Source organism: Bubalus bubalis, chromosome 23 (genome assembly GCF_019923935.1).
Source record: "Bubalus bubalis isolate 160015118507 breed Murrah chromosome 23, NDDB_SH_1, whole genome shotgun sequence".
NCBI lineage: Eukaryota > Metazoa > Chordata > Mammalia > Artiodactyla > Bovidae > Bubalus > Bubalus bubalis.
In genome coordinates, this window is record NC_059179.1 from 39606945 (window position 1) to 39629662 (window position 22718).

The following is a 22718-nucleotide window of genomic DNA, read 5'->3' on the forward strand; positions in this document are numbered from 1 at the left end:
ATGCAGTTGGGCTGACTTCTCCCTGGGCCATGTCCTCCTCTGCATCTTAAAATTACTGAAGCAGAACTTAGTTCTGGTTTTACTTCCCTGCGGCCGGACCCGCAAGACGGTCTGGAGAGAGAGCCGGGCTGTATTCCCAGCTCTGCACTGAGCCTGGGGGGCCGTGGGCGAGCCACAGCCTAACCTCTCAGACTGCAGCCCCGGTGTCTGGGAGGAGGGGGAACGGTCAGGACGCTGAGTGTGATGACCGGGAAGGAGGTGTGGACCCCACGGGCCTCCCGGATGGGATGCTCCGTCTGTCCCAGAGCCGTCCACATCCGCATGCAGCTGATGGGCGAGGCAGCGTTCACTGCCCTGAAGCAACATCCAGACCTCAGGACAGAAACCCTGGGTGTCAGGGCTGGGGGTACAGAGAGGGGCTGCTGGATTCTGGAGGCTCTGGCTGTAGGAGCTGGATGGGCTCATGCACCCCCAGCCCATGGCTTTCCAGTCTTTACTTTGGCACCCGGGTTCTCCCACCATGACCCCACCTCCCTCCCAGCACAACGTGCAAACAGGCACAGCGAAGCCAGCCCGCCCCCAAACACGAGCCTCCTGTCACCTGGTCTTCATTCAGCTCTTCTCTCCAGGCCTTCCTCCCCACAGGCTGTACCCTCTTCCGGGAACACTCCGCCCACCCCCATCCCCAGACTCCACTGAGGTGTCAGCTGAAGAGTCACTTCCCCAGAGCCCTGCCCAACACCGACTGCCTGTGCTCCCACGGAACCTGCACTTCCCATTTCTGGGCTCATCGCACTTGCAAAGGCTTGGTGAACAGGGAGCTTCCCCTCTCGGGGTCTGTTCCCTAAAGAGGCTCGGCTGTCTTGTCCCCGCATGTTGCCCATGCTTTCTACAAGGCCTGGCCCTGAGCAGGTGCACTGCGGAGGTCTGGCAAACTCAACTGAATGGAAGGGCATGTCAGCGTCACGGGCAGGGACACCTGGGAGGCTCAGGAGGCAAGTCCCAGCTCAGCCGTGCAGGGACCTCCGCTGCCTGGTTTGCGATATAGAGGAGTGGCTGGCTAACTGGTCAGCCCCTCGCACCTCCAACATGCAAACTGAGGCAGAAGAATGGCCATCTGTCCCACTTGACTCTGAGCTAGGGCTTTAGGGTGGAGCCAGATGAATCCATTGCTCAGGTCAGCATTTATCGACAGTGGCCCCTGGGCTCTGGGCTGGGTGCTGGTGGCCAAGGAGAGCTATGGGTGAGACAACAGCCAAGTGTTAGTCGTTCAGTCGTGTCTGACTCTTTGCCACCCCAGGACTGCAGCTCACCAGGCTCCTCTGTCCATGGGATTCTCCAGGCAACAATACTGGAATGGGTTTCCATTCCGTTCTCCAGGGGATCTTCCTGACCCAGGGATGCAACCCAGGTTTCCTGCATTGCAGGCAGATTCTTTACCATCTGAGCCACCAGGGAAGCCCAAAGGGCTCAGGCAAAGTCATCCAGGGGGGAGAAGCAAGAAGGAAGCCAATGTCAAGGATCATGCCCAGGATGGCTTTCTGGGCTAACCTGGGAATTCCAGCTCCAGGAATCTCGGAATCCATCTATCCTTGCCCCTGCAGAAGGGAAGGCGTGGAACAAAGGCCACACCACTCCATCTTGGGGAAAGAGTGTCTGAGGCAGAAAAGCCTTTGAATAAACCAATGACAGATATTTTCTGCAAACACATAATGGCTTCTGGCTTCATGAATTCCAGCTTTTTGGAGCCAGAGGCTTAAAAACTGGCAGCCCACAAGCCACATCTGCCCATGGCTATGTTTTGTTTGGCAGGAAAGGTTTTACATTTTTTTTAAATTAGTTCCATCATTTATAAGATTGGATGGTTTCACATAAGAAACCAAACATCCAGCTTCTCTGGAAAAACAGGCAGCGGTTGGACTGAAGATGGGAGAAGATGCCCTAAGAAGCAAGGTCCCTCAGGGTTCTGGGGCAAGTGAAGACCTAAGTGAGTAGAACCCAAGGCAGGGAAAGCTCAGACAGCCACAGACCACAAAGCATTTGCTGCCAAAGTCAGCTAAACAACCAGCCACTGGAGGCAGGACAGGCCACCCCCTAATGCCCCAATCCCCACCACTCCCTACAGCCTCACACCAAAAACCTCCTTCATGCACATTATTACCAGAAGATACCCTGGAGGAGAAAATGGCATCCCACTCCAGTATTCTTGCCTGGAAAATCCCATGGACAGAGGAGCCTGGTGGGTTATAGGTCCATAGGCTTGCAAAGAGTCAGACACAACTGAAGCCACTTAGCATGCATGCATGTAGGCATTTAGCCATGAGCCTCTTAGAAAGACACAAGCACGAGCCTTGTAAACACATCCAATCCACAAGCCTCCTTGCCCAGAATCTCCTCCACCTCCCCTGACACCCAACCTTCAGTGGCAGAAAATCCGGCTGACATTGGAATTAAAGACTACCTCCTGCAAAGAGCACATATTCACCCAGGAGAACAGTCAGAAGCTTTCTATGTGGGATGCCTGCCAACTACAAGATGTTTTGTAAAGATAGATTGAATAATTGACGGTCCATCTGATGCGCCTTGTGCTTTTATCACCACGCATCTGCTTTACGATGTCCATACAAAACGCCAACATGCCAAGCCCCGGAGGGAGCGTTCACATAAATTATTCATGAAAAATAAAATCATACTCGATGACAGACTCTCAGTGACTTAAATCGTTATTTTTACTTTAAATATCTGTCCATTTGAAAATAGATTAACACACTCTTTTAAAAATTGTTAATATTTGATCAACACAAGGTAAGCTATTCTGAATCTTAAATCCTCCCCTAAATCTAATATGGTTTGGATTTCTGTTGGCAATTTCAAAATTTATTGGAAAGGCAATTGTAACTTTATAAAGAAAGAAAAAAAGTTAGCAAGAACATGGTTACAGAATGAAAGAAGTACCTGCTTTTTATCTTGTGTTTTCTTAAAATCTTCACATGCTAGCCAAAATAATACATTTTCTTCACTGAATTCCTTTTTTAAAAATTCCTATGGATGAAGAGAAGAAAAAAATATCAAACAGTATTCTACTTAAAAAACAAAGAAACAACGCATTTTCCTTCAAAAAGTGATAAGTCAAAATTCAACAAATGAGCACGTTCATTCACTCTGTAAAAGCTCCACCCCCAAAACAGAGTTATGCTTAATGTTAAAAGCTAGAATTTCATATGCATTCGAACTTAATGGTTTTAACATTGTGAAGAAGTGTAAAAACGGAGCAGGAATCTACTCAACAGTTCTCAACTAACAATAAATTACCAAAAAGTAAATTAAAGTGGAAGATATATTAGCTCCTTCCAGACAGTGTTTAAACAAAGTACATTCCTCTAAAATCAGGCTCATTTTTTTTTAAACAAAAGAAAAGAAAACATATTAAGCATGTCTAAAAACGCCACAATGAAAACTATTTTAAGTTGGAGGTGCGCTTTCTTTCGGCAGATGTTGGGGGTCAGTGGCACAGCCAGCTATCCTAACGTGCACGGAAAAGTTTTCTCCCCAAGATCTAGATGGTGCTTACAAAGGCCCTGTGTCCAGGGGTGGCTGCCACCCGCTCCCTGGAGTCTGCAAAGGGAATCAACAGCATGATGGCTTTTGATGGCCTGACCCAGGGCTAAAGACAGAAGTCAGTGCGACTCAGGCAGATACAGGCATTCTTGAAATTTACAAGTTCTTCTGACACCTGGGGTTTCTGGAGGCCATTTTAGGTAGTCCTGACATTTCCCCACCCGCCTGTCCTCCTTTGAGTTCAGCTTCACTTTACCAGCTGTTGTCCAGCTCTTTCACTCTATGAGCAGTGTATCCTGAGAAGCCCCAACACACAAGAGAACAAACCTTCACGTCAGGGAGACCCTGACCACCCCCTCCTAGGTGTCACGGAGCTGGAAATTCTTTGCAGATTCTGCCCATGGCACAGTACCTCTTCCCCATCCCCCACCCCTCCCAGTTATATAAAAACCAGACACAGTCAGTGCAAGCCCCTCAGTGCTGGTCCATGAGCACCCGGGAAAGCATTCCCATGTTGGTCATGACAGGTGAGAAGTTCTTTCTCTCAAGTTGGGATGGACAGTATCAAAAACTGGCCTGTGTTTCCCCTACAGGCTTCTAAACTTCTTTGTGTGGTGTGTCATTTCCGGTCAACAAGGAAAAAGGCACACCCTAAATCTTTTCACGCCTTCTGGGTCTTCAAGCAGATTCTCCAGGGAAGACGCCCATTTGGCTGTGCTCTTGGGGGTCTGGTGGCTGCTGCTGGAGCTCCCATCACTGTCGTGGATGTCTGCAAAGCAAAGTTCAGAGACTGTGTATGTGATCCAAAGATACTGTCATCTTGTAAGGAGCATTATTTTCATCATCATCACCACCATTGTGACTAAGACATAGTATCAGGTTACACACCAGAATCTACTCTCTGGGCTAACACAGGGAATTCATTCATTCATTCATTCTTGACAACAACCTTATGAAGTGGGTGCTACCATTCCATTTTACAGATGCAGAAAACTGAGGCTCAGAGTCAAGAAGGGACTTGTCACTTTCCAACACTCCCCATACATCCTTCCGCCACCCACATATCCACTGGCCGACCCACAGGCAGCCTTCAGGTCTCCCTCAAGCCCTCCTTCCAGGGACCTTGACTCAACGGCAACTCGTCCCCATTGCTTTCTGTGCGCAGTCTTGTAATTACCCTGCTGTGTTGTGACTGTTTGCACAGTCGGCTCTCACTAGTCTGAAAGCTCCTCTGTGTCTTGATCTTGTATCTCAGGAGGGAGCTCATTGCCTGGCACATAAAGAAAGTACCAGAGTTGGGACTAAGGTGGGGAAAGGGAGACAATGGACACAGGTGCAAATTTTAAGGGGACGCCAAAAAACTCAGGCATCAGATAAAAGAGATTTTCATGCAAAAATATATTGAAAAAACAAAATTAATGCAAAAAATTCCATAATGAGCAAACACTAAAGACAGAGTCGTTATAACTGACTTTTCCTGTGCCTCTCAGACTCCAGTATGGCTTGGCGTCACCCTGGCACAAAGGATAAAGACTAAATGAGTTAATGACTGCACGTGCCCAGCTCATGCACTCTCTTCCTGTTGCCTCCAAAAAGAGCCTCTTGATTAAAGGAAAGGGGACTGGCACCTCCAACTAACGTACTCCGGCTACTTGCCTGAAGGAGGAAGCAACAGCACAAACACATCTCATCTCACTTGGCCCCTCCCTGGAGTCAAGGGAAAAACCATGGAATGTCGCTTCAGATGGGCCCAGGTTCCAAAGCCATTTTGGCCAATTTGAACTACGTGCCTGGTTGAGCCACTCACTTGTGTCCAACTCTTTGCAACCCCGAGGACTGGAGCTGGCCAGGTTCCTCTGTCCATGGGATTGACTCAGCAAGAAAACTGGAGTAGGTTGCCATTTCCTCCTCCACGGGATCTTCCCAACTCAGGGATCGAACCTGCATCTCCTGCATTGCAGGCAGATTCTTTGCCACTGAGCCACCAGGGAAGCCCTTGAACTATTAATATGTGAACATGGGCAAAACTGTCTGTAAGATGAAGATAATCTCCACATCCCTCGGGGTTATCGTAAGGATTAAAGAAGGAAACTCATTAGGTAACTAGATGCTCACAGCAGACCCTCAAGAAATACTAGTTCTTCTCTCTGCTTCCTTAAAAGTATGATCTATCAAGTGAATATTTTTATAACTAACACTTCTTTTTTCATTGCTTTTTTTTTCAAAGTATAGTTATGTCTCTCTAAAGAAAAGTTTGAAGCTGGGAGGAAACAAACTTTAAATCAGGGCTCCCCAGCCTCCGGGATCTAATGCCTGGTGATCTGAGGTGGAGCTGATGTAATAAAAATAGAGTGCATCATAACTGTAATGCGCTTGAATCATCCGGAAACCATCCCCTCACCACTCCGGTCCATGGAAAAATTGTCTTCCACAAAACCAGTCCCTGGTGCCAAAAAGGTTGGGGATTGCTGCAAGGAATCGGCAAAACAAATCATTTTAAAATAAGGATAAATCTTAAAAGTCTTACGAATATTAATTGCTGCAGGTAGCTAGGGGGCCATATGGTTTGAAATGCTTTTAGAGGAAAGTTGTACCCAGAATACAATGAACTTTGAAGTACCTCCGCTTCCGTGATCTCTCATGCACTACTGGGGGTCAACACAGGTTCATGTCTGTGAACAGCAGAGATTGCGTTCTCCCAGCATCTTGCCACTAGGCTAAATAAACCAGAAGCAATACACTTTGGTGACAGAGTAAGAGAATTGTTTGGGACAAAGCCACTCCTTTGAGAGGCAAACTGACTCAAACATCACAAATGGACCTGATGCTTCTCTAAAGTGAATCTCCAGCTCGTGGATATTAAATTAGTTCTCTGCTCTCTTTGCAAATGCTAAAATGGCAAGCTTCTGAACACTGTGTTTCTTCCCAATGAAGTATAAATCAAATTAAAAGATCATTATCATAAGGAATTCTGCAGCAGGGTTCATTCTGCCAAGCATTTCACAAATTTACTCTCTGTTCTCTGCCCGAAGAATACAGTTTGATGGTTTTCTCCACTTCCCCAGCAGGTTTTCTCTTAAGTAAATAAATTAGAGACACAATTTGCTGTTCCAGGAATAAACTTAGGCAGCCAGAACTTTCTCTTGCCGTGGCAGAACAACTCCTTTGTCTATAAGGTTTCAACCTTGGCCTGTGGTGATTCCAAAACTCTATGACATTCTTTTCAATAATACATGAAACCACATTTGGGCTTTCACAGTTTCACAGTCTAGCAAGTAAATATAGTTGGTGGATTCCCATTTAGCCAACGGAGTGCTCTGGTTAACTAGATCTTCTGGTTAACTGAGAGATAAGACAGCTGTCTTATGAGACACCGTGAGCCAATCGCTTCCTCCCTCCCCCGTTTCATTTCATACTCTACTCACTTTGCACATTAGGTTTCTGGGTCAGCTTTCTGTGCCACTTGACAAAAAGTTTTACAGCTCAAAACCCACTCATCTGATCTCGTCTCCTAATTTAATAGACTGAGACATAAAGGTCCAGAGGGTAAGGTGACCCAGCTAAGGAACTGGTGGATGGAATCAGTATTGGGACTTAAATGTACAGGCAATTGTCCCCACCAGGACCACCTCCTTGGAACCCCAGGGTTCCTCAGAATACAGGAGTTTGCAAATGGGTGACCCTTCCTTTCAGTTCCCTCCTGGACTACCAGTTCCCTTCCATAGACATTGTGAAATATATCTATGGCCGACACTGTTACAAAAGGCATAGAATTTTTAGGGCTAGCTCAGAAAGCACACGGAGATACGGTAGGTACCCCCATAACCATGGTTACTGCCTTCTGGCTTTCATGCCCTGGATAAAGAAAAATTCCTTCTTGCTTTTTTGCTCACCTTCTGCCCTAACAGTCCTTACTATAAGAATCTTCTACTCACACTCTACTGTCATGTGTTTTCACTTCTCCAGAAATATTGGTTCAAATTTTGCAAAGACTTCCCGATTGTCTTTCAATTTTGATTAAGGCCTCTGCCTCTGCCTCAAAAAAAAAAAAAAAATCCTTCTTGATTGTATCAATATACATAGATAGCTCTAGTTAGAGCTACATTTGCAAACTCCATTCACTTAATGGTGTCTCTCTTTTCCAAGTCATTATCCCCAGCTTCCAATGAGCCTGACAGAGGTCCACTCCCTTTGGCACTGCCCTAGAGACTGCCTCATCACCTGAGGCATTTCCGTTCCTCGGGAGCCTCTATACAAGGAGACTTCCACTATTTTCCAATGCATACAAGTAAGGACTTCCTAAGACAACTTGGTTCACTGTAAATGTTACAATCAGTCCAGTGATGTCCAGGAGAAAGAAATAACCTTTCTTCATAGCAATCAGATATACTTCTGAGCTTAAGAATAAAGCAAAACCCAGAGGTAAAGAATCCACCTGGAATGCAGGAGATGTGGCCGGAGCAGAGGGTTCAATCCCCCTTGGGAAGATCCCCTAGAGGAGGACATGGCAACCCACTCCAGTATTCTAGCCTGGAGAATCCCAGGGACAGAGGAGCCTGGTGGACTGCGGTCCATAGGGCTGCCCAGAGCCAGACGCAACTGAGCAACTATAACAAGGGTACCCAGCTTCCCAATTCCTTCCCAGTCCCTAGCACTTGGAAACACAAAGGCCCAACACCCTTCTTTCCTTTTTCATTGACAAAAGTTTCCATTTTAGATGGATTACACAAGAAGGTAGGTTTGGAAAGGACAGGTAGAGGGACTTCCCTGGTGGTCCAGTGCTTCCACTGGAGGAGGCATGGGTTCGATCACTGGTCTGAGAACTAAGATGCCACAGGGCACAGTCAAAAAAAAAAAAAAGCACAGGAGGAAAAAAGTTAAACCTATCTATCTAGCAGCTTTAAGACCACTCAAGTTAGTAAAGAACTGTTGGTGATAACATTTGTTTGTTTCAATTTTGTTCAGTTCTGCACACTTGCTGTCATTTAGATCAGCTGCAAAGCATTTTTGCAATGAAAAAAATAGGTTTTTTACCTCCTGGGCTCTTCAAAGTATTTTAGCTTTTCAGATTTTTGCAAGCACAATACTTACTTTTCAAGAAATTCATCTTCAGATGAGTTTATTATGGGCTAGTAGTAACCATCAGAGAAGGCAATGGCACCCCACTCCAGTACTCTTGCCTGGAAAATCCCATGGACGGAGGAGCCTGGTAGGCTACAGTCCATGGGGTCGCTGAGGGTTGGACACGACTGAGCGACTTCACTTTCACTTTTCACTTTCATGCATTGGAGAAGGAAATGGCAACCCACTCCAATGTTCTTGCCTGGAGAATCCCAGGGACGGGGGAGCCTGGTGGGCTGCTGTCTCTGGGGTCGCACAGAGTCGGACATGACTGAAGCGACTTAGCAGCAGCAGCAGCAGTAGTAACCATTACACTTAAAAATTATTCACAGCATGCTGGGCACTAGCTATTCTGAGCTTTTTCCATAGGTTAAATCATCTTGTTCTCACAATGACCCTCTGATGTAGTTACGATTATTCCCACTTCACAGATGAGGAAACTGAGGCACACTAACTTGCAAGGGTCACCCAGCTTTGAAAATGGGGACTCATGGTCCAAGGCCAGGGAGCCTTGGCTCCAAAGCACAACACACCATTTGCCACTGGCTCAACTGCCATCTTTATTTTTGATATCTGCTGATCTTCACCCTCACAGAGGCCAGAACATGCCAGCCTTGAAAAGAATGGTAACAATTATGTGGGAGAAGACAGTGAAACAAGAGTCTAACTCCTCGCAGACAAAATCCCACACACGACTGGGCCAGAATCATCCAGCACATAAATACAACGGGCATATGCTTTCATTTACGTTGGTGCTGTTCTCTGCAGTCTCTGACTTCAGTAAAAGCTAATATTGCAAAGCCAGTGCACCATCCAGGTGCAGAGGCCTGAGGCTGGTTGCCTGTAGCATATTCTGTGATGCATTATTTATAGATGTTATGATGTCATATCTACCCGAGACCTTCTCCAGACATTAATTCCTTGGAAATCCACATTCAAAAGGCATCTCTAACATTCATCACAACCAAGTGCTTACAGTATAAATTCTTGCTGTTAGTCTACAGGAAGGTCTGAGTAATGATCCTGAGACAATTTCCCCAAGCCAAAGATTTTAGTAAAATCTCAATATCCAGCTTCCTCAACAGCAGAGTCAACTTACATCCTCAAAAGGTTTGTCAAAGGCACCCCCCCCCAAATGCACAGCTTATTTTTAAAAATAAACATTCAAGCCCAGGAAAAGGCAAAAACATTAGCTCTAAATTCTGAAGTGGTTGGTAATACACACACAAACACACACACACACACCAGACTCCTTTAAAATACGCAGGGAAAGTACACAACCCACAGAATTTATTCAAATCCTTGTATCACCTACATCACGCCAAACATTACATTTTTTTAAAAGTCATCCCAACTTAGAAGCGGAGAATCCATTTTTAAAATTGGTGATCCATGGAAGGCTCCAGAGAAACTGGGTCATGGAAATCCTCTATCTAAATATTCCTTAAGTGTTTATCAGCTCCAGTATCTAGCTTCTGAGAATAACGACCCTCAGGCATGCAATTCCCTTGGTTGGGAGGTTTGCATGAACTGCCATTAGCAGAAAATAAAAATAAAAACGTTTTGAAATAATCATACTAATAGAAAGCATCAAAGACCAGAACAGGCCCACAGGCTGGAGAGGTCAGCTCAGAAAAGGCCTCACTGGCATTTTCCCACGAGTTCTGAAGCCTCAAAAAAAAAGTCAAGTGCTCAACGACCCCCAAAAAGGCCCCCTGTGTACCTGTGACTGCACCATGCACACCCCGACCCTACTTTGCCTGCCAGCACCCAGCGATGGCTAAGTGGAGAGCATATCAGCTCCAGGGATGGGAACCCTCCTTACGTGCCATGCCCTGGGGACCGCCTGGGGACGTTCACGCAGCCCCACACTCCGCCGTCTTCTCAGAGACAAGTTGTACAAGACATGCAGGGGCTACGGGGCTCCTGAGCACCCTTGGGTCCAGAGGAAAAACAAGCCTCAACATCCTCTTTTGAGTGGACTAAACAACAGATGGCCACTGGTTTCCAGTTTCTACCAGAGGGAAGGAAATAAGAGCGCCAGACTGTTATTTGTAGCCTCTTAGAGTCCTCACTTTCTAGGCAAAAGCCCAGAAAAAATAAAAACTCCCCAAGAGCCCAGTTCTGGAGGTGAAAGTAAAGACCCTGACAGTGTTTTTTCTCACTTTCCAGAAGCCCCTGTGCTTCCTCTGGAACCAGTTATTGTTCAGTCGCTAAGTCATGTCCAGCTCTCTGCGACCCCCTGGACTGCAGCACGCCAGACTTCCCTGTCCTTCACTGTCTCCCGGAGTTGGCTCAAACTCACGTCCATTGAGTCGGTGATGCCATCCAACCATCTCATTCTCTGTCGCCCCCTTCTCCTCCTGCTCTCAATCTTTCCCAGCATCAGGGTACTAGACATTTATGCAGAAATGTGCCCTCGCTCTCCCCTGGCCCCTGGTGGTGGTTTAGTCCCTAAATTGCATCCAACTCTTGTGACCACATACTGTAGCCCTCCAGGCTGCTCTGTCCCTGGGATTCTCCAGGCAAGAATACTGGAGTGGGCTGCCATTTCCTTCTCCAGAGGATCTTCCTGACTCACGGATCGAACTCTGGTCTCCTGCATTACAGGCAGATTCTTTACCGACTGAGCCACAGGGCAGGCCCACCCCCAACCCCGGCCCCTACATTTGGGCAAATAAGCAACTTTTTCCCTCCAGTGTCAGTAGGGTAGACTGTGTATTTCTTGAGAGTAACAGTTGTGTCTCCCTCAGGGTCCACAGTGCTTGGCATTCATGTATAGATTTACAGTGATAACAGTTTTCTGATAGATTGTTGGGGTGGAGGGTAAGGCAGAAAGGAGGATGATGGTTGTATAAAGATCCAGCATGTACTGAACACCGATTACCTCCCGTCTCAACCCGACCACAACCCTTGGAGCCTGGGTCCATCACTGGCCCATTACAGATGAGGAAACCAAGGCAAGCAAAGGAACAAGCCAGGAGCTAGATGAGCTAGGACTCAACCCTAGGCTGTCTGGCTGCAGAGGCTTCAAAGGGAAGGGCAGAGTAAGATGCAAGAAATAAAAGGCAGGCCCTTTTTCTCAGGGAACTTAAAATTGACAGAGAAGATGAAGCCAGGCATTCCCTGATGGCCACTGCCTGCCTTGCCACACACTGCATGAAATTTTCTTCACTGGTCTATGAAGGAATGAGAATGAGCAGGAGGAAATATTTACCAAAGTGAGCTGTGTTGACCAAGTAAGGGCAGTCTGGGGTTGTCTTTTTTAAGCAAATAAATGCATTTATTTACATGGTACAAAAGACAAGAGCTACAGTGGGACAGGTCTTCCTATCTTCCCTGTCCCTCAACAACCCAGAGCCTCTCGCTAGAAGCAACAGCCTCGAGAAGATTCTTGTTATCAGGACAGTTCTTTACATGAGATTGTATCTTTCCTACTATTGAGGGTGTTGAAACATCCTTCATTTGTGGGATGATAAAGACATGTGGGATGATAAAACCAGTCCATCCTAAAGGAGATCAGTCCTGGGTGTTCATTGGAAGGACTGATGCTGAAGCTGAAACTCCAATATTTTGGCCACCTGATGCAAAGAGCTGACTCATTTGAAAAGACCCTGATGTTGGGAAAGATTGAAGGCGGGAGGAGAAAGGGATGACAGAGGATGAGATGGTTGGATGGCATCATCGACTCAATGGACATTAGTTCGGGTAGACTCTGGGAGTTGGTGATGGACAGGGAGGCCTGGCATGCTGTGGTTCATGGGGTCGCAGAGAGTCAGACACGACTGAGTGACTGAACTGAACTGAAAGACGGTTGATGATGGTGTTGTTGGCTTTTAATGTCCTGATTGGAGAGGGAGAGACAGAAAGAAGGAAGGAAGGATGTGAAGCAAGGCAACAGGGAGGCAGGGAAGGAAAAAGAAAAGCCAGCGCATCACACTCACTCTCAATATTAATACAGGTGAGCTAGGAGGACAAAATGGATACTGCGTGAGGTCACACCAGCAGCTCTGGGCTCAGGTCAGAGCTCTGAGTCCTTCTCAAATAGGCGGCTCCAGACTGTCCCTGTCCCCTGATGGTCTCTGCACTGTTCAAGCAGAAACAAGATGGACAGGCTGTGTTTCTGGTGCTGAGAGAGGGAGGCAGGAGGTCTGGAAGAGTGGGTCTCCTGGAGTTCTGGGAGGACACAGGTCAGAGGCGGAGGGATGTCCAGCCACCAGGAGCAGAGCTGGGGATGGGGGCACTGGGAGAGAAGGCAGGCCAGATGAGGGGTTCCCTGAGAGCACTCCAGACCAGGGGCAGCAGAACCGAACCACAGGCACTGGGCCCTCGAGAGCAGGGTACTTGCTCGGGAGGGAAACTGGTCCCCGGAAGCCTGCAAGGCACTGTTTTGGCCCAGTGAACGCCTCCTGACAGCTCTTATCGGGGAGCTGCTGCTGTCGCCCACGTGGGCCCCTCTGCCCCCCACTGCCACCCCCGGGGTTGCTGCCCTGGAGAGCTATCTGGGGGAAGCAGATGAAATGGGTGGGAGTAAATTTAGTACAGTTTAAACAGCAAGTTCCCAGAGCCCAGCAGCAGGAGCCCAAGGGGATTACTCAACCCCAGGGAGGGAAGTGACTCAGTTCACCCAGGAAACCCGAGGACATGGCCAGCCCAGCACCTGCCTAGTTTCCACAATTTGTAACAGCGAGGGAAAAAAAAAACACATCGGTTCCAATACAAAGTCTGTGAAGACAAGTAAAGCACCCTGAGCGCCTGGCACCCACCAGCCTGCAAGCTGCCCGTGCCCGTGTTCAGAGTTGGCACCGAGGACTCAGCCGGCATGGAACACGCGTGTATAAACGATGCCCCTCTCCCAGACCATCCTCTCTGTCTCCTTCCTTCTCTCTGAGCCCACAGGCCAGCCCAGTGATGTTCTGCAGGGAAAATTTCCCCCAGCAGCCAACTGTTGGAGTGTTATAACAAAGACATTAAATTGTTATGTCAACTGTCATCTTAAAATAAAAACTTAAGCCCAGCAATAAATCTGCAGCTGGTCCCAGAGGTTTAATGGGATAATGTATAACAGGCTCAGGGCTAGGTGGGGAATTCCCCCGGTGGTTCAGTCCTGTTCTGGTCACACGGGGCGGTGGAAGGCTATGGCTTTGGCTTTTTTTTTTTTTTCAAGTGAAGAGCATCCCAGGTACCATCAACGTCACAAGTCATTGTGGGGGGCAGGGTGGGTGCAGGGAATCATCCAGGGTTCCTCACACTTCAGTAGCCTAAGAAACAACTGAGCGCTTGTCAAAAATGCAGCCAACACTCCCTCCCACCTTGGGTGCCCAAGACAGAATCAGACAGGGGAGAGGTCTGGGTCATGGCCTGGAAAGCTGCATTTTATCAGACCACCCCCACCCCCTTGTGGTTCATGAACACACTTTGAGAAACCTCAGAAAGGAGAACATTCACACTTTGAATCACACTTCAGAACTTGGAATTAAGGGTTGGGAGTGCCAAACCTCAGTTTAAAGACATGGTCTCCAATTAGATTTTGTGGAAAAACAGAAAAGGTTTGGAGTAAAAGGAGCTGGGAGGCAGGACTGCAGCCAGGTCTGAGTCAGGGTCCAGCAGGGATGGATCGAGTTTTTGTGGGGCCAGATGCTTATACAATTTGGACAGCCACTTTAGGAAAATAATTCAGAATCACCAAAAAAGAAAAAAAAAAAAAAAAAAGTTCAGTCCACAGTCCCCTGGATCACTTGGCTGGCTTCCCAGTGCCTTTGCCTCAGGGCCCACATTCCCCCTTTCTCACTGCTGGGTGGTGATGACCAAACTTGCAGAGGCTCATTTGTCCTTTCCTACCCAGAGACAGACGTTAAACCTAAAAATCATAAAGAAATCAGGCTCCTGGAAGCCAGACATTTAACACCAATCCACGACTTGTACCTATTGATCTTTCTATCAGTGACCTAACCACATTTCATCAGCCTTAAAATGTGTTACTCTGAAAGAGGTACACTTCACTGGTATCCCTAAAACTGCCCCTAGTCTTTCTGGGGTACAATCTGCACATATGCAATAGCACCCTAAAACCATGTGTGATCCATAATTCATTTGTTCTATTTGGAAGACCTCACCCCAAAACCGACCTGTGCAGGGATGTTCAAAGCAGCTCTATTTATAATAGGAAAAAGGTGGAAAAGATAACAGCTAACCATTATCCTCAGTTATGCCAGGCACTGTACTGGAGGCTTCATATATATATACATATATATATATATTATATTATATATATGCTTTTGTATATTTAGTTCCACAACTCTATGAAACCCATTGTACAGATGGGAAAATGGACACATAAGTATGGACACCAGCTCTCCTAGAATAAAAAAAACAAAACAAAACAAAAAAAAACGTGATTTTTAACATCTGCTGATTTCCATGGTGGAAATAGCCACTAAAATAGCCAATTTCAAGCTACCTATGGTTTAGCAACCAGGTCCCAAATTTCCCATTTAGCAATGGCTCTGAGGTCAAGTAACTTGCTCAAGGCAGCTGAATACTAGAGTCAGGGTAGGAACCAGGGGTGTAAGTAACTTCAGACTCCAGGCTCTGAGCACCACTCCTTCAGCCTGTGAACATCCAACAACAGGGAATGGCTAAATCGAATAGTTCAGACAGTAAAGAATCTGCTTGCAATGCAGGAGACCTGGGTTTGATCCCTGGGTCGGGAAGATCCATTGGAGAAAAAAATGACTACCCAGTTCAGCATTCTTGCCTGGAGAATTCTATGGACAGAGAAGCCTGGTGGGCTACAGTCCATGGGGTCGCAAAGAGTCAGATACAACTGAGTGACTATCACTTTCAAAGCAAACACCCAACAGGGAAATCCTTTGACTCACGGGCAACACAGAAAAGTTTACATGACCCCTAATACTAACACTAATATAAGCAATTTACAATAACTCTATGGAGTCCTACTTTGAGTTGTTCTCAATATTAGAGGGAATAATTTGCAAAATATGATGGATGGGAAAGCAGTTTCAATTCAGCGTTTAAGGAGGGGTATTTTATCGCCATTCTGCAGATCCTTGTCTGCACAGAGATAGTGCACCTAGTTGGAGAAGGAAATGGCAACCCACTCCAATATTCTTGCCTGGAGAATCCTGTGGACGGAGGAGCCTGGTGGGCTGCTGTCCATGGGGTCACAAAGAGTCGGACACGATTGAAGCAACTTAGCATGCACACATGCATTGGAGAAGGAAATGGCAACCCACTCCAGTATCCTTGCCTGGGGAATCCCAGGGGCGGGGGTGCCTGGTGGGCTGCCGTCTCTGGGGTCTCACAGAGTGGGAAACGACTGAAGCGACTTAGCAGCAGCAGTGTACCTCGTAGTGGAGGTGGGACTTGGACTCAGTCGATCTACTTTCAACTCATCCTCTTAACCACAGTGTCCCTCATAAAATAAGACACGAGGTGAAAAAAAGATAGGGGCCAACATGTACAGACTCTCTTGGTACCAGCAGAAGCGACTCTTGGAGTGGGAGGTGGCAGAAAAGCCTCTGAACCCCAGAGTCAGGCTGAGCTGGGTTTGAAAGATTCTGCATCACCTAAGCGTGACTTGGAGCAAGTTACCTAACAGCTCCCTGGTGGCGAGGGCTGAGGACAATGCCTATCTCAATGGGTTGTCCTAAGGGTGAAGAGAGAATTCTCTAGGTCCCACCTGGAGCGCTAAAAGGGGCTGAGCTGCAAAAAACAAAAAGGGTGAGGTGGTTGGAATCAAGGGCATGGTTTCATCTTCACCACAAGCTCTTTGTCCGATCGAAACGCTCCCAACTGTGGTTGGTCCAGAGTGACAGGCTGGTCCAGAGCGACAGCCAAGCTGAATCCTTTGTAACCTCTGTTGTTTCCTGGCGCGAACTGCAGATGCGCCCTTCACCCGGTATTCACCCTCCTTCTCCGCCCTACATTTCGGCTCCTCGGCGCAGAACCGAAGACTCCCCGCAACCCAGGCCTGGCCGCCCAGTCGGATGCCCCGGGTCCGGGCGTGCCTTCCGCGGGCTCCGCGCTGCGCACCAACGACCGCAGCGGAGGCGAAGACCTCCAGAACTCCGTTCTGCTTTCGGAATCTAGAGCCCATACTACCTGCAAAGTTTGGAGGTGTTTTGGATCTCCTTTTTCTCCCAGACCATCACTAAAAAGAAAACGGCTGTTGTTCCTCCTTTCAGACAAACTTCCTCCCCAGCGCGCGTCTCGGGACTCAGCGCTCCCGCCGAGACTGGGACCGCGGGGACGCTGGACAGAGCAGGGAGAAGTGGTGCGTCCTGCCCGGGGCATCGCTGAGCCGCGCCCGACCCCGGGCAGGAGGGAAGGATGCCCGGGGAGGTGGGGGCAGGCAGCACCAGCCCGGGCGGCTCATCGCGGCCCCTGGGGGCGCCCCAATCCCCAGCCCGCGGAACCCTGGAAGCCGCTTACCTGACGGCGGCCGCTTCCTGCTCAGTCGACTCACGGCGCGGTTAAACATCGCCGCGAGCACCCCGGGGAGGAAGAAGGAGCAGCCGGGCTGCGCGGCGGCTGAGCCGGAGGAAGACGAGGAGGAGGAGGCCAGAGGAGGAGGAGGAGCTGGCTCAGCACCGCCCCGGAGCGCGCGGCCCCCACCCTGCTGCCCTCCTCCCGGCCAAGCGCCGCGTGGCGCGATCAGTGCGCCCTACCGGCCCGCCCCCGTGGGAGCCCCGTGGTCCCGCCCGGGGTGCCTGGGCGGGCAGGGCGCACCCGGGTGACTCCCAAACGCGGGGAGTCCAAGAGCACGGCCAAGAGCCCAAGAAGGCGCGCACTCGCTCGGAAGTGGCCCGCGCCGCCCGAGACTTAGAAGCCTTGCCCTGGCGGCTCGCGCGTCCCGGGGATCCCTCGCCGCCTGGCGGGGTTCTCCAGAGATGCTGCCAGAGCCCCGCCCAGCCCAGCCCTGCCCGGCTCCCAGCTCCAGCGCCCATCCTGGCCTCCCGCCCTCTCCCTGCAGCCCCGAGAAACGGGCGCGGATCCTCCAGCGCACTGCGCTTCGTGATTCCGCGCGCTTTTGCTGGGCGGCAGGTGAGGGTCACCTCCTGGTTCCGAGACCGGAAAGCTGAGATGTGGTGGTTCTGCAAAGCCCAGGTGCAGCCCACGGCCTTCGCCCTCTTGCCCTCGGGTTCCAGGATCCCTGCGCTCCCCGGCCTGCCCGACACCGTGGGCATTGGGCCCTCCCACGGCCGCGAAAGCCAGAGAGGGCGTCGCCTGGCCCCGGGCCGCGATGTCCGCGGGCGGAGCGAGCCGAGCCCGCGCCGGTGGGCGCCCTCTCCCGGGCCGCGCTGGGCGGGCACCGAAATTTGGGCGCCTCCTGCCCTTGGTCTTGTGGCTCCAAGGGCCGGCCTCGGGCGAATTCCGTAGGGTAGGACCCCCTCCGGTTTCCGCGCTGAGCGATGCCTCTGCCCGGCACGCCGGCTGGCGGGAGACCCTAACTTTGGGCGCCACTCACGTGGTGCACCTGTCGGCAGGGCCTTGGCGATCAACCCTGGAAATCGGGCCACACTTCTGATTCCTCCTTTCCCGCCGCCTGTCACCTGCTCCGCGTGGCCAGCTCCCCTCAAATCTATTATCTCATTTCTTCTGCAAAACAGCCCAAGACGGGGTGTCATTAGCCCCACTTTCTTGAGGATCTGGTTTACGAGGAATTGTCTTTCTGGCAGTCCTATTTTCCTCCTGTGTATCTGGCTTTGTCTCTAAATTGGTCTTTATTTTTAGCAGTACTAATTGCTATTTTTCTCAACTGCTCCCCAGTCGTCGGTCCCCCCCGTCCAACCATCCTTTCTCAAGATTTTCACTAGTTGGCACTTTCTTTTATATCTTCTGTTCTGAGCTTCCCATTCCGCTTATTTTTCCTCCCTCCCTCCACCCACCGTTTTGGTCCCAATCCCACCCCGTCTCTGGCCTTCTATGACTGCTTCTCATTTCTGTCCCTCCCATCCCTTCCCCTCTCAAAGTATTTTGCTCAGAGTATTTCTAAGCACCCTGCCTCTCTACTGCTGGAGAGAAGCTTTTCTAGCTCGTGAAGGTTACAGGGGTTTTCAGCTGCAATTCTAGGAGACCACCATGACCAGGAACAGAGTGAGAACCGTCTGAGAAGCTCGGTTTTTTTTGAAGCCTCTCCTGCTGTCAGCCTGCTCTGGGCCTCCTCTTTCCTCTTTGTTGTAACAGGATTGAATCGTGGTGCTTAAATATCCTGCTTAAATAGACAGCAGGTTCAGCCATTGTGAGAGCAGGACTTTTATAGCCTGCAGAGTCCAGCATCTAAATGATGCTGCATTATCATAGCAAGAACCAGGGAATTGTGCAGAACCTCCCCAAAAGTTCCTCAGGAGAGATTACAAGTCATCCTAACACAGGAAATAGAGAGACTGGCAATGGGTGAAAGTTAGGCACAGCCCAATGTTATGCCAGTTTCCAAGTCCACCCTCGCTGTGTCCTGGAAAAAAAAAACACACTTGATGTGGCCTAGGACATCCATATTAAGCTGTTCTGAACTATAGACTGTGGCCAGGCCTTTTTGAAGTGAAGGGAAAATAGAACAGCTTCAACTCACTTTTACTGTTCCCATCAGATAGTGAGTACAGAAATAAAGACCCATCGGTCAACGGTCACAGTTTAAAATTTGTTTCGGGGCATGAAAAGACTGTCCTCATGAAATTGCTATAAATACTTGTCTCAAGTGTCTGAAGATCCAACAGCCAGTTTTCAATGTGTGCTGTGCAGAAGACCAAGTATAGAAGTATATAGCCTCATGGCTCCTAAGGCTTGCCAAAAGAAAACACACACACACCCTTCCCACAGCATTCAAGTGCTGCCTGTGGCTTGCAGTACCTGAAGGTACTCTCCATCCGAATAGCGTCACTCACTTTCTGTAGCTCATCTCAAGCCTTTACAAACACTGGTAACCAGTCTAGGTGGAGAAGGCACTGGCGACCCACTCCAGTACTCTTGCCTGGAAAATCCCACGGACGGAGTCTGGTAGGTTGCAGTCCATGGGGTTGCACAGTTGGACATGACTGAAGTGACTTAACAGCAGCAGTAGCAGCAACCAGTCTAGGAAAGAAGAGGACAATCAGCTTGGCCCTTCCTAGCCCTGTTGGACTCACCTTTTGTTGAACCACTTTCACTCTGACGAGGCAAGGAGCAGGGGACTAGGATGTCTCCTGGTAAAGCAGAATTTCAGAATTATCACTGACTCTAGAATTTGATATTTTTTTATTCGCAAAACCTTAAAAAACAAAAACTGGTAAGCTGTGAATACCTTTTAGTCTTTTACAATAAAATTGATTCCAGGTGGTGCAGTGGTAAAGACTCTGCCTGCCAACACAGGAGACACAGGAAACGTGGGTTCATCCCTGGGTTTGGAAGATCCCCTGGAGGAAGAAATGACAACCCGCTCCAGGATTCTTGCCTGGAAAATTCCACGAGCAGAGAAGCCTGGCTGGGCTACAGTCTATGGGGTCACAGAGGGTTAGACATGACTGAGGGACTGAGCACACACAATAAATGGGAAATAGCTTAGAGTCATAAAGACTATTCTCAGCCATTTGAAGCAGGTGAGGTGTAGTAAAATAAGTAAATACCGAAGCCCCAAGCTTGGAATCAAGAGCCCTGGGTATCGATCTCAACCATATATCAGACCAACTGTGTGTCTTTTGGGTTTTTTTGGCTGCACCTCGAAGTTTGCAGGCTCTTAGTTCCCTTAGCAGGAATCAAACCTGTGTCCTTGGCAGTAGGTGCACAGAATCCTAATGACTGGACTTCCAGGGAATTCCCCAACTGTGTGTCTTTCAACACAGACTCCTAGGATTGGACAAGGAAAGGATGCCACCTACATTCTAAGGGTGTGGTGTTCACAATAAACAGGAGTAAACAAGAAAGCATCTGGCACAGTGCCCAGAGCATGTAGGCACACAAAAATATACTGGAATCTGAATCACTCCCCCTACAATGCTGTTTTAATAAGTAATAAACTTTGTCTTATATTCAGTGAAAGGTGACTTTTAAAAAGAAATCATAGGAAGTTGGCAAGGTTTGTAACAGCATGATGTAATTGACACACACAGTGAAGGCGGGAAAGTAAATTGTTACAACCTCTCTGGAAGGTAAGAGAGGCAGGTGTGTTCAGGTGGTTTTTGGCAATATACCCAAGAGCCTTGAGAATGTTTCCACCCATTGGACCAGTGAATAATTCTACAAGTGGCTGTTTATGCCAAAGAAAGAATAAGACAAGCAAAGATTTATTTATTTGTTTATTCATTTTTAAACCTTTTGGCTCTGCTGGGTCTTCGTTGCTGTGTGCTGGCTTTCTCTATTTGTGGCCAGTGGGGGCTACCCTCCAGTTGCGGTGCGTGGGCTTCCCATCGCCGCAGGTTCTCTTATTGTGGAGAGTGGGATTCTGGAGCTCGGGACCCTGGAGCACGGGCTCAGCAGTTGTGGCACATGGGCTTAGTTGCCCCAAGATGGGTGGGATCTTTCTGGACCATGGACTTGAACTGGTGTCCACTGTGTTGCAAGGTGGATTCTTAATCACTGGACCACCAGGGAAGCCTAAAATACAAAGATTTATGTGCAAAGTTGAACATCCTAACACTTCTTTTATCAGCGCTATTTATGATAGCTATAAATGCCCATTCATAGAAAGACTAAGTTACAGTGTATTCCTAGGATGGAATTTTGAACAGCTGTATGGGCTTCCCTGGTGGCTCAGAGGGTAAAGCGTCTGCCAACAATGCAGGAGACCCGGGTTTGATCCCTGGGTCTGGAAGATCCTCTGGAGAAGGAAATGATAACCCACTCCAGTACTCTTGCCTGGAAAATCCCATGGACTGAGAAGCCTGGTAGGCTACAGTCCATGGGGTCGCAAAGAGTGGGACACCACTGAGTGATTTCACTTTCACTTTTCAAGAAGTAGTGAAGAATATTTGGTGATGCAGAGAACATGTTTGTGAGGCTGTCATTGAAAAAAACAGGATACAATTATAGAGGCATTTTTCATTGAGGGAAGAGAGGAAATACGGTATTATATTTATAGATAGAAAGCTTGAAGGAAATGACTCCACAATGTTACTATCATTTATTTCTAGATGTTGGGATAATGAGTGATTTTAATATTCATTATTATATTTTCATGTTTTATAAAATTTCTGTGGTGAATATGCTTTTCAATGAGGGGATGGGTTTGGTAGTTGGAAACTGATCAAAATCTCTACTAGTGTTAATCTACAAATTTTTAAGCCCACATCTTTACAACATTAGTTGTGCTTTCTTTAAACTCTTAACTTTCCATGGAAGAAGCAAGCAGACATTGTCTGCTTTTCCCAGCTTTGATCTCCCTTGCTTTTCAAGTCACCCATTCATGCCATATCATAGCTAGATCCTTGGAGATCAGCGTCTTACGCTGCAGACCAGGAAACTGAGATCCAGATGACTTTGCCAAGGATTGATGCTTGCTTTCCTGAGTCATCAGAAGGTGGTCTTCTTGGCTTAGCTCTTTCTGTCTTGTATCATGCTGTATCCATGAAGATGTACCTACAAAAAAGGCAGGGCTTTCTGTATGTTTAAAATTCAAATTGGGATTCCTGCTAAGCAAAGACAGATTTGAATTACAGCATCGTGCGGTCATACTTGCATTTCTCCAATCTCAAAGCCAAAAAAAAAAAAAAAAAAGTTGCTCTATTTCACTGCAGCTTCTCAGCAAAGTGCCTCCATTAGTTGTCTGTAGTCACCGTCTCCTCTCAGCCTCCTAAGCCTCTCCAGTCTGCTTGCATCTTCACCACCCCACTCAACTGCTCTTGCAAAGTCACACTGGCTTCCCCCTTGGGAATTCCGACAGTCAGCTCCATCTCCGTCTTACTTGACCCACTGTCATCATCTGACCCTGTGGATCCTGCCCCCCATCCTGAACCACTTTCTTCCTTTGACTTTCAAGACACCACGCTTTCCTACTCTTCTTTCTTTCTGCCACATTTGCTGTCCCTACCGCCACCTCTCCTTCC

General features: G+C 48.4%; 1 protein-coding gene and 1 long non-coding RNA gene across 4 annotated transcripts in view; both read right to left on the minus strand.

Moving 5' to 3' along the window:
- Positions 1 to 17970, minus strand: part of RGS10 (regulator of G protein signaling 10) — a 41563-nt gene extending 23593 nt beyond the window's left edge. Inside the window, exons 1-4 of one of the 3 annotated variants that reach the window (XM_006048443.4) lie at positions 17757 to 17970; positions 17134 to 17232; positions 4209 to 4327; positions 2956 to 3042 (exon numbers count right to left, since the gene is read on the minus strand). In XM_006048443.4, the coding sequence (XP_006048505.1) occupies positions 2956 to 3042; positions 4209 to 4327; positions 17134 to 17182 (255 nt within the window). In that variant the 5' untranslated portion in view covers positions 17183 to 17232; positions 17757 to 17970. Of the gene's footprint in view, positions 1 to 2955; positions 3043 to 4208; positions 4328 to 6178; positions 6276 to 10504; positions 10659 to 17133; positions 17233 to 17756 lie in introns of those variants that run through there. The other 2 variants (XM_025273802.3, XM_025273803.2) reach the window with 2 other exon arrangements.
- Positions 17971 to 20959: 2989 nt separating this feature from the next.
- On the minus strand, positions 20960 to 22245 carry LOC123465311. Its single transcript, XR_006640532.1, has 2 exons — positions 22120 to 22245; positions 20960 to 21270 (listed from the first exon to the last, which is right to left on the minus strand). It is a non-coding gene; the product is annotated as an uncharacterized LOC123465311 (long non-coding RNA).
- Between the last annotated feature and the right edge of the window lie 473 nt (positions 22246 to 22718).